The sequence below is a fragment of the Vipera ursinii genome, assembly GCF_947247035.1.
Source record: "Vipera ursinii genome assembly, chromosome: 4".
NCBI classification, from domain to species: domain Eukaryota; kingdom Metazoa; phylum Chordata; class Lepidosauria; order Squamata; family Viperidae; genus Vipera; species Vipera ursinii.
The window spans coordinates 98273226-98285743 of record NC_139514.1 but is presented as its reverse complement, the minus strand read 5'-3'; the positions used below and the strand labels follow the sequence as shown (position 1 = coordinate 98285743).

Below are 12518 nucleotides of genomic sequence, written 5' to 3'. Positions count from 1 at the left end.
TCAGAAGATGGTAATAACTCCCAGCGTCTGCACGTGGATCTGGAGCACATGTCTGCTGGTTATCACATGTCTGCCGGTAATGGAGAATGAACATCTCCAGGGATGAAGAAGGAGGAAGTCCATCCCAGAAAAGGGGAGGGGAGAGAAAATACATCACAGGATAGGAGGGGTCTGGCTGCCCACATTGTAATTTCCCCCAAACGGCCACGTGGTGGCAGCACACTCCCCGTCTGGTATTTCATAATACCACCATATAAAATCATATAACGGTAGTTATTCAATGCAAATACACGTTTGTGGTTTGCTAGTTGTCATAAAACACCTGAGAGATATATAAGAGATAACCTGAGATATATACGACATAAAAACCTGAGAGATATAAGAAATAAACATGAGATATATAAAACATAAAAACCGATATAAGAAATAACCTGAGGTATATAAGACATAAAAACCTGAGAGATATAAGAAATAAACACTTGAGAAATATAAGAAATAAACATGCATACATGTTGCAATAATAAGAACTGCCATTACAGGCTGCAAGTAGTCTGGATTGAAGTTCAAATAACTTTTCTTCTTGGAGTCGGGATCTAACCAGGAAAGGCGACGAATTCAGTCTTCAAGAGGCAAAGGCAAGACAAGTTCTGTGATGGTCTGATGAAAGTTTTTAGTGCCTTTCGATTCTTGAGCTTGATGGTCCTTAAAAAGAACAAGGTCTCTGACTTGGAAAGTGGGGTGAAGATGAGACCTTTGTGACTGGAGTGTGAGTTTGTTGCTCCCTGCCATGTTGCTCCCCGCCATAATTTGAAGCGGGGTTGGATACAGGTGGTTGCTATGGATTGCCTAGAAGTGGAACAGGATGCATAGCTGTATCATGATTGTCGCTATCGCATTCTGTGCACTTGACAAAGGCTTTACAATTTTTAGCAAAATGGTCGTATGAGGCACAGCACCTGTAGCATATTCCAAGTTATTACCATCTTCTGACTATTCTGAATCAAAGCTGCTGTATTGTGATTGATATTATCACTATTAACAGTTCTCTTCAGATAGCTGAACTCATGAAATACCTTGATCATCCAGAAATACCTTTATTTGCATGTAGCATAGATTACAGCATTATAAGGCGAGTTAGGAGATATTGTACAGTATTCCAAGGTCAGAAGATGGTAATAACTCCCAGCGTGTGCAGGTGGATCTGGAGCACATGTCTGCTGGTTATCACATATCTGCCGGTAATGGAGAATGAACATCTCAAGGGATGAAGAAGGAGGAAGTCCATCCAAGAAAAGGGGAGGGGAGAGGAAATACATCACAGGATAGGAGGGGTCTGGCTGCCCACATTGTAATTTCCCCAAAACAGCCATGTGGTGGCAGCACAGGTAAATACCCACATTGATCTTCATGAATAAATTCTTGCAGAATTATTTTCAATCTGTTATCCAGAATCATTATAAACAACTTATAATCATTTTCAATAATGTTATTGGTCTGTAATTACTTGTTAAAAATCAAATTTTGTCCCTCTAAATATTACTGCTATATTAGCTTCTTTCCAAGTCTCTTGCATCTTTCCTCCTGGAAACTACAGTTCATCATAGTTTGTAGACATAGTAAAAGTTCATCCTCAAAACATTTAAAATGAAAATCTGATAATCCATTTGGTCCAGGTAGTTTTCCTGGTTTATCCTTTTTCATTGCTTCAGAAACTTCTCTTATTGTTGTAGATCTGTTTATAATTTGTCTTTGTTTCTCCAAAATCCTTGATAGATTTTGGTTTTACAAATATATTTTGTCCAAAGGAATATATTGTCCTTTATATAAATTAGAATAATACTGATGAAATACTTTTTGCATGGTCACATTATCTATTAATACAAAATCTTCCTCTTGACGTTTCAGTATAATTTTTTCTTCTTTTTCTTAATTTATATATTAACCATTTCCCTGGTTTATTTACAAATTCATTTTTTTAATTTCCATTTCTCTTAATGTTAACATCAATAGCTATAAAAGCTATTGTTGAATGATATTTATCTTCTCTAGGAATTTCTTTTTTTTGCACTTCTTTTCTTTTTATTTCATCCAAAATAGCCTATATGTTTACACTTGCCTCTTCTTTTTAAGTTCAGTATTATGTTCTATAAAATAATTTCTAATATGATCTTTACTTGATCCCAAGAATTTAAATTATTTTCAAAACATTGTCTCTTTTAGTCACTATTACTTCTTTATGTAACAATGAATCATTTAATCTCCAAGTGAAAAACCTAGATTTCTTTTTGTAAACCAAACTCACAGGAGTATGATCAGAGAAAATTTGCTAAAATATCTACTTTAGATATCACAGTAATCAAGTTCTTTCAAATTCAAATCATGTCTATTATTATAGAGGTTTTATGTCTTTCTGAAAAACGTACTATCTAAAATTACCATTTTCCATCTCCACACATCAACCAACCTGAAAATGTCCATCAAATTTTAAAAAAACCTGTAATAATTTGCCTTGGGTTCTTTTAATATTTTTCTGAGCTGTCCAGTTGTGGCTAAACCATTCCAAACCCCCATCAATTTTCATAAGAAAGACCTATTATTTTTGTCCTTACGTTGTTCGTAAAAAGTAATTTTATCCTTACTTGAAGCATAGATTCTTAACACCAGTCTTGCCCCCATGTAAGTCCATTTGCACCCCAACAAATTATCATATTTGTCAAACAATATACATTCTGGTTTTAGTTAATATATAAAACAACTCTATTTATACTCTGCTTCCTGCTGAAATAAATTCTTCACCTAATTTTTTATAAATCAATTATTTTCTATCCTTTTTTCTAATATGTGTTTCTTACAAGCAAGTTATATCCACTTTTATTTTTCTTTAATAATAGCTTTTTTTTCTCTTTTATAGAGCAATTACTCCACTGTTATCTGGAAAAACTTCCTGAGTACATGGGTTGTCAGTCAATGGATCATAAATTGGTGAGTTCTCCTTCATTAGAGCAGTAGTTCTCAACCTTTTCTTCACCATGGACCCCCTTTAAATACCTTTTGTGGCCATGGATCATGGCCATGGACCCCAAGACTTAACTCAAGATTTAAATCATAACATTTAACAAAACATAATATTTCTTCATAGACACCCCGTGATGACATTGTGCCCCGCCCCAGGGTTCACGGATCTGTGGTTGAGAACCACTGCAGTAGAGCACTTCAACCAGAAGCATGGATGGTCATCCGTTAAAAATATTCTAGTAGATCCTCACTAAACAAGGAGCTGGGCTTTTCCAACTCTGTGTTTTTATGTGGTTGAGCCTAAGGCAGATATGAAATCCCTTTGTATAACTTCTACAATTACTTTTATTGTTTTCATTATTTTACTATTTGCCTGGTTCTCCAAGATATTTCAAAAACTGTTCACATCATAGGGAACTGTAATCCTCTCATAGAACCTGGATTACTGAGCAGATTAAAAATAGCAAAATAAATTAATCACTTTGTCAAATAAAAAAACCTATAATGTGGAGGAAAAGACAACATAAAGGTATACATGTAAAAGTGAAAAACCTCAAGGTGGTATTGATGTCAGGATAAACCGAAGGAAACAAAACAGGAATTTTGTTTCTACCAAGTGATTATGGACATGACTCTCTTTTCACAAATAGCAATTACAATTCCAAACCTGACTGAACACCTGGGCAGGTCCTGAAGGACTAACAATTAACCTGAAAGCACCAGCCTCACAACAATTGAAACATTAAATTACTGTTGCTTTATTGAATAAAGCATTTTGAACATGTAAGAATTAGATATGGGGATGGGAGAATATCTAGTCCAGGAGACACTTTATGTCTAAAGTTCACCCACTACATCTGGCTGTCCTTCCTTTGACTTGACTTTAGATACTGAAAAAAATGTGGAGTCCTAGGAAATGAAAGGAGTTGTGAGGAAATTTAGTTTCTTGCCTACTAGCTTTAGATAAGTGTGATATAAATCTCCCTTGAGTCAATGAACATGCTCAAGTTTTTTGGCAATAATATAGAAGTGGTTGTATTACCTTCTTCCTTTCTTGAGTACCCAATCTAGTCTACAGCCCTAACAACCCCCTATATTCTCCCATCTCCGTATTCACTGTGTCTGACTTTGCTTAGTTTTTTCAGCATCAGCCAAGATCAGCTTGGTTTTGCTACCTTTGTGACTCCCAATATGTAATCTATTCTAATCCAATTAATACTGGAAATATTCCATTGTATCTAGAAATGGAGGTAAGTGGAGAACCCTAGCATGTGGTGAGCGTTTCTTTTATACTGCCTCTGGGAGCTGACAATTTGTTACAGGTTGGCTGAATATGATTCTGAATCTGATAACAACTGAGATTAGGAAAAATAACTTTACAACTTTATAAATAGAAATATTTTCCTAACATTCAAGCCAATCCATAATTACATAATTAGAAGCACAATCTGATCACAATCAGCATTATTAAAAGAGTCTGCAACATTCTGTACATTCCATCATAATTCTCACTTTTGATTCCCATAGCAAAGCTAATTTTTTTGCCTCTGAAGGAAGAGTTAATTTTTTATAACTTTACATTAATAATTTTTCAGCCATCAGGAAACCTGACTAAACCTCTCAGTTCAACCCAGAATCTGGGATTGACTAAATGCAAAACACAGCAAGGCAAATCTGTCACAAATACAATCACAACTTGTTCTTAAACTTTAAATAATAAAGTATATTCAACAAAACCTAGTCAGTTCTGGCATTCAAGGCAAAATAGTTTGGTTAAAGATGTTCATATAACTCAAGAGAGGAAGGATACAAAAAAAATATTGGCCAGCCAAGTGCCAGCAATCAGAGATGAGAAGTGACAGGAACAGCAGATAACTAATGAAAAAATTACAGGGAACAAAAGGCCATCTGAATGCCAAACAAAGAGAATGGGAACAATCCCCTTGGAATTTAAGAAATAAACATGACAACCCCTAAAATAAGTATAAAAACACAACATGAATGATTTTTTTTTTGGGGGGGGGGGAAATCACTCATTTATTCATTCATTTATATACTCCCAGTTCCAAGATTCTGAAACTTTAACAAAGATAGATGCCATAAAATCAAGATCAATAAAAATTAGAAAAACCAGAGCTTCACTAGTAAAAAATCAACACATACATCACAAAACAAAGGTCTACACTGAACAAAATAATCTGTACTGCTTAGTGGAAACCATATAATGATTTACCTAGGCAAGCCTCCAGAGACAATGGTTTGGCACAGTACCATATATCTTATGTTTGTATAATGTTCTACATGTTGTTTTGTATATTCACTGATAGAGAATTTGAGAGCAATTTACAAGTTATTTTTTCTTAAGGCAACTTCCATGTAGATGATGAGTACAATCATTCCCAAATGGTAGCCACAGCAATTGTTGCTACTCACAGAAATAAATGTACAGGCACATATGTCCCAATTCACACTGAGGTTCATCATTTGCAAGGGGAAAACAAGCACTGTTATTTGCCACTCTTAGTCTGGCCAAAGAAACTCAGTCATGCATTCATTTAGCAGATCTATACTACAAATGTGCCCAAGTCTGATATATTGGTTAATGTTTTAGACGGGAACTGACGAAGCCAAGCTCATGCTCCCCTCTCCCTCAGCTACAGAAATTAAGTGGGTAAATTTGGGCTAGTACTTCTCCAATTTTCAAACAGAGGCAATGTCAGCTTTCCCAAATTGGTCAGTTAGAGAAGAAAGACTCTAAAATCCATTGTTAATGAAAGTACACTTTACTAAAGGCAAGTGTTTACAGAGCAGCAAAGCCGGATCTGATGTTTCATGCCCAAAGCATCTGCTTAACTTTTCCCTTCTCCCCACCTTTCCCCTGGTTATCTTAAATTATCCAATTACATTCAAACAAATTGTTTTGGTAACAGTCCTTGGCTTGGTGGGCTAGATGGTGTTACATTCCATTCCATGACCTTAGAATGGCCCACGGCTCCCACGGGACAGCACAAAGAATAGTTCTGATTCCCCTCATCCCAGCTCCCCTCTACCTCCCCACAGCTCCCTCCCCCCATTGCCTATGACAGGCTGGCATCTGGCGAAGCATGGCTAGTGTAGCAGGATGGCAGCCCTGACAGACATCAGTACAGATTTAACAATCTTTGGATTGGCAAAACTTAAAATGAAACTAGAAAAAAGAAGCAGTGTTCTCATGTTGCCTCAGAATTCTTCCTGTACCTACAGAGGTTTTCTATAACTGAGGAAATTTATTTTCAGAAGTACTTTAATTTAGTTTTGTTCTTTGTAAAAATCTGTCTTTTAACATTTGAGTTAGATAATAAAGGCCTTAATTTTACAAGCCCTAGTATTATACCACCTGTTACAATAGAATAAGTCACTTAAATTCTTGTTCAATCCAGGGCAACTCACTTGAACATTATCCTTTAATGACTCTGCCTCATGGATCTGTTCCAATACACAATTGGGATTGCTATACAAGTAAAAAAAAGGGACGCGGTGGCTCAGTGGGTTAGGACGCTGAGCTTGTCGATCAGAAGGTTGGCAGTTTGGCGGGTCGAATCCCAAGTGCCGCGTAGCAGAGTGAGCGCCTGTTACTCGTCCCAGCTTCTGCCAACCTAGCAGTTCAAAAGCACGTAAAAATGCAAGTAGAAAAATAGGGACCACTCCGGTGGGAAGGTAACAGCGCTCTGTGCGCCTTTGGCATCTAGTTATGCCGGTCACATGACCACGGAGACGTCCTCGGACAAACACTGGCTCTTCGGCTTTGAAACGGAGATGAGCACCGGCCCCTAGAGTTGGAAACAACTAGCACGCATGTGCGGGGGAACCTTTATCTTTTATACAAGTAAAAACCTTATATGTCACCAAAGATGATACTGGGTTTTATAAAATGCTGGGAAAGTTTTTACCAATGTTATATCCTTGAGGTACATTGGAACTACATTGCCCTTCATTCCTCTCAGATGAGGACCGCAGGCCAAATAACTGGAAAAGCCAAATAATTGGAGAAACCTATTATCAAATTTAATAAGATATTCTTTCCATATTCCCAGTGGAGGCATCTCAATAGAACTGGTGAATAGATCACTTACTTGAAACCTTTCTAGATAAGGGAGATCACACACTTGTGCTCGGGATGGTTGCTGCTTATGAAGAGACTATAGGATAGATTTCAGTAAAGCATTTAACAATGTAGACCACAACTTACTTCTTGGTAAGCTAGAAAAATGTAGGATAGACAGCATCTCCACCAGATGGATTTGTAACGGGCTGAAAAACTGCACTCAACATGTAATCTTTAATGGAACTACATCTACATGGAGGGAAGTAAGCAGTGGGGTACCCCAAGGATCTCTTTTAGGCCCAGAACTCTTCAACATCTTCATAAATGGTTTAGATGAGGGAATAGAAGGGAAACTCATCAAATTTGCAGACGACACTAGGATCATGGAGTCCTAGTGGACAATCATTTAAATATGAGCCAGCAGTATGTGGCAGCAGCCAAAAAAGCCAAAGCACTCCTATGTTGCATTGATAGAGGGATAGAATCAAGATCACATGACAGATTAGTACCACTTTATAAAGCCTTAGTAGGACCACACTTAGAATACCACACCCAATTTTGGTCACTATGTTGTATAAAAGATGTTGAGAACAGGTGCAAGAACTGAGTATGTCTAGATTAGTAAAAAGAAGGACTAGGTGTGATATGATAGCGGGGGTCAATCTATTTTCCAAAGACAGAAGGCAAGACAAGAAACAATGGATGCAAACTAATCAAGGAGAGAATCAACCTAGAACTAAGGAGAAATTTCCTAACAGTGAGAATAATCAACTAGTGGAATGCCTTGTCTTCAGAAGTTGTGAGTGCCCCATCACTGGAGGTTTTTAAGAAGAGACTGGACAGCCAATTGTCTCAATTGGTATAGACTCTCCTGCTTGAGCAGGGAGTTGGACTAGATGACCTCCAAGGTTCCTTCCAACTCTGTTATTCTATGTTCCATATTGAAATACAGTTTTAAATTATATAGTTATTCAAATAAAGATTTGACAATGTATATTGCTTACCTCCTTTTTGATATATTGTTAGTTCTTTCACCGTTTCCAAAAACTGCCAGAATTTCTCATTGCTTTCTTCTGCAATGAATTCACTGTTAAAATGTATATTAAAAAAATTAATATACTTCATAACAGATTTTTTTTTAAAAAAAATCTAAATATTTATAAGAATGCACAGCTGGTCCTTGACATATGACTGGTCACTTAACAACTATGTGAAGTCAATGACAGACACACACACCCAAAAGGTACTTACAGCTCACATTTATGGCCATTTGCAGCACCTCGTGGTCACATGATTGCAATTTACCTCTTTTTCGTCAAAAACTGGCCGTTATTTCAGTTTTCTGCAAAAATGCTCCATATCAAACAATGCGGCATTCATTTAACAATTACCACAAAAAAGTTACAAAATCTAATCTGGTCACATGAGGATCCACTTTATGACCATCACAACATACGACTGTAATGGGCAGGTTTCATTACGGTTGTATGTCGATGAGTACATATAGTCTTCCACTGATTTTGAAAGAAAAAATAAAATGTTTATCCTGTAAGTCAAAATACTTCATTAAATTTTCAAAATTCAAAATACTTTACAACTACCTTTATATAGCTTTGCTTAGAAAGGTTCCTATACTATAGACTAATAATTCAAGTCAAAGTGCTAAAAAAAGATATATGTAACTGTATTATACTGAAGTCAAAAGAATTTAAGGTGGTCAATAGGTTTATGATCCCATTAATGAATCTTGATAGTTTTCAGTAATTTCAGCTCTACTTGAAATTAATGGCTATATGAGAAAACATGCTTAGGATTGTTCTGCAAAGATCTCTGTTACTTTATAGAGGTGTAATTGTTGAGACTAATAATATTCACCCTCATAAAAATAATTCAGAATCATAGCATTCCGCTGGCTGAGAACCCATTAGACAAGTAATATAAGCTGGGCTAATGAATACCACAATATGAGAAGTACGGAAGCTCTACATTCCTTCCCTTATACAATATTTGTAACTTTTGAGACTACTGAATATAGACAGCAAACAGAGACTCAAAATATGTACATTTTGCATGTACAGAGATTTCACTGGATGTTACTTAGATAAAATCCATAAGATAACATTTTAATTCACATACTTTTTTCTACCCCTAATACCTATTCCTGCCTTTCACTGTTCAATGTATATTAAGAATATAAACATTTTTGCATAGAATTGGCTCACAGCCATAATGTAAATTATTTGACTTTGACTCAACATCTTTTATGAATTTGGCTAATTGCAATTTATCCATTATACTTTGAATAATAAATAGCTGATGAATGTAATTTGTATATCTATCCAACAATTGGTCATACTGACTCAATATATCTCAATCTTGCACTATTTATTTCAGTGATTAACTTGTTCAGGATCCAACCTAGAAGTGGGTGGGGATTTGTAATCCTTCAAATATGGCTGAATTATAGTTTTTGGCATCAGTCATAATTATCTATATTAGCTGAGCTGATAAAAAGGTTCTCTCATTTCTCCTGTCTACCCTACATTAATAGTACAAACTCAAAAATTAAGTGATCAACTGGATTATTTATTTTACTGAAAATACAGCAACTTGTGCATTATTAACAGAAGCAAACATTTAACCAACATCAAAGTTTTCAAAAGAATCTCAGAGGACAGATAGCTGACTTGTTTATTGCTAAGACATAGTTTGCATCTATTTTGAGGGCAGTGGAAGGAACAACCAGCTGCCAAACTGCACACCACTGATTGCTAGGCAATACATCATCCGAGCAGTAGAGAATATTTCTCAACTATACAGTATCAAGTATTTTTCCACTCTTCATGGCAGGATTTCTTTACTCATGTTGAATATATAAACATGTGCGTGCACACCCATATTTATGTAAAGTAGCAATATGCAAAGACTGAAACATCATGTAAAGAACCAACATCAAAGCACCAAATTTTGATATATATATGTGTTGAAAAATGAAGGGGTTTTTTTGCTAGCATTCTGTTACCTTATAATGCCTTCTACACTTGTGTTATATTATAATTTCTAGTCAACGTATCTGTTCATTATACTGGCTAAGATTTCTGGGAGTTCATCATATCCAGAGAACATTACTAGAAAAGAAGTCCTAAGATATTGGAATCAGATTCAAAGGACATCTACAGGAACAGGGGGTTTCATTAAAAAGATGAAACATACATTACAATGTCATGACACAAGCTCTATGACTTATGTATTTGCGTTTCACAATGCAAGTACAATATAGGCACATTTGGGTTATATTGTTGTTACATGTTTCATCAATTGCCTATTTTTCCTCACTCAGTAAATACCATCTCACAGGATCATTTGAATTCCACAAATATTGTCAAGCTTTTCCCCATTATAGGACCTGTTAAAACAACACCCAGTCACCACTTTACTGTCTCTTCTTTATGGAGATTAAAATAAGCATACTTAATGGTTGAAAACAGAAAAACTTGGAAATTAATAATCTATAGTATTTAATTAACAGTTTGCAACTTCAACCCTCTTATTTTGAAATAGTCTTCCTAAAATTTCAATCTTTGGGATATATCCAGGACTAGGTCCCAAAAACAGGCATACGGTACAACACATATAGATGTCTGCGGATAAACAATGTGATGTATTATTTTTTATTTCACTTCTCCCACAAGAAGCTCAAGAATGATCTTACAAGAGACCTACTGAAATGGGTTGGAATGAAAGCAATTATTTCCAAGCATCCAATGAATTTCCATCATCAAATGTAATCCAAAGCCAGATCTTAATGCACTCTCTCCTTGCTTGCTCAATCTTGTGTTTTGTTAGGATAGTTGCAGAAGGTATTTAATCCATGTTGTGTAATGATTAATGCTACATTTGGCAAGGGACCCATATTGGAGTTTCTACTGTAATTATGGAGTCATTGTATATTTTCTGTCAGTCTCCCTCAGCCTGATCTACCTCATGAGGTTGCTGCAGGGATAGACTGGGAGGAGACCCATGGAGGGAAACAGAGTGGTCATCACACATTTTGATGTCTAAATGATGTGAATAACGTGCTGTGTGTCCCTTGCGTCATGATGCAACTGATGAAAACTACCCAGTTTGCATGATGCCATTGTATCTTATGTGTGGTTGCTAATGGGAAGACCCATGTAAGGGTTCTTGAGCTCTCCTGACCAAAAGTGGGATAATACAGGTAGTCCTCGACTTACAACCACAATTAAGTCCAAATTTCCATTACCGAGCAGGACAATTCTAAGTGAGTTTTGTCCCATTTTACAACCTTTCTTGCCACAGTTGTTAAGCGAATCGCTGCAGTTGTTAAGTTAGTAACACAGATGTTCAGTGAGTCCCGCTTCCCCATTGACTTTGCTTGTCAGAAGGTTGCAAAAGGTGATCACATGACCCCAGGACACTATAACTGTCACAAATACATGCCAGTTATCAAGCATCCGAATTCCGATCACAGAGATAAGGGTCTCAAGTCACTTTTTTCAGTGTCGCTGCAACTTGGAATGGTTTCACGACTTATAAACAAACGGTTGCAAGTCGAGGAGTACCTGTAACGCAGCAACACACATCCTGCATCTCAGCTCTTGAGGTCTACAAGCTTCTTCGTCCATTCACACACAAGGCACTCCAAAACTTAGCATCAACACACATCTGGAAGGCACTCGCCTAGAGGAGGTTGCGCAAGGACTTCCACACGCTCCTCTAACTTGCGCCGCTGGACTAACTCTTTTCTCGTCTCCGCGTCTTTTTTTTCCCCCCTACCAATTTGGGGCAGAGGGCAGGCGGCGCTTAGAGTGCCCCGGGCCACCCCCGCCCAAAGCCCACCGCGGAGGGAGCTTTTCTCGGGAAGTGGGCACGGGGAAAGCCTCTACTTTCCCGGGCATGCTTTCCTTCTCCTTCTCCTCCTCCTCCTCCTCCACGCACGCAACGCACGCACCTGGCCTCCAGAAGCAGCGGGGTCGCCGGCCACTTGGCCGCCAGCCGGGCAGTGACCGCCTTGCGCGGGGCACTTTGGGCGCCTCGCGGCCCTACACTAAGGAAGAGCATCCCGGCCACAAAAAGCGGCACCGGTCCGGCCACCATCCTGTCGAGTTTTGCCTTTAAAAAAAAAAGAAATCGCCCGAAGCGGCTGCCACGCAAAGCTTCAGTCCAGTCTCTTATCTCGCGAGCCAATCCCTTTGGTCATTCCCGGCTTGCCCGCCCCCTTTGGTCCAGCCTTCGGGTCTCGCGGTTCCCATTGGAGCTTTCCTTGGACCAATCGGCAACGAACGCAACAGCGGCGGCCCGGAGAGGCCTAGAAAGGGGAGGGGCCTGAAGGGCAGACGGGGCGTGAGGGGGGGGGGCGTATTCCTACCCGGGATTTACGCGCGCGCTTTAAGGTCAG

General features: G+C 37.9%; 1 protein-coding gene across 3 annotated transcripts in view; it reads right to left on the bottom strand.

Annotated features, from left to right (window-relative positions):
• Positions 1 to 12281, bottom strand: part of UGGT2 (UDP-glucose glycoprotein glucosyltransferase 2) — a 79919-nt gene extending 67638 nt beyond the window's left edge. For all 3 annotated transcript variants that reach the window (XR_014492400.1, XM_083361664.1, XM_083361663.1), the window contains exons 1-2: positions 12072 to 12281; positions 8104 to 8186 (exon numbers count right to left, since the gene is read on the bottom strand). Coding sequence is in view for 2 of the 3 variants with exons in the window: in XM_083361664.1 (XP_083217790.1) it covers positions 8104 to 8186; positions 12072 to 12217 (229 nt within the window). In the remaining variant the exon portion in view is untranslated. The remainder of the gene's footprint in view (positions 1 to 8103; positions 8187 to 12071) is intronic.
• Positions 12282 to 12518: the final 237 nt, after the last annotated feature.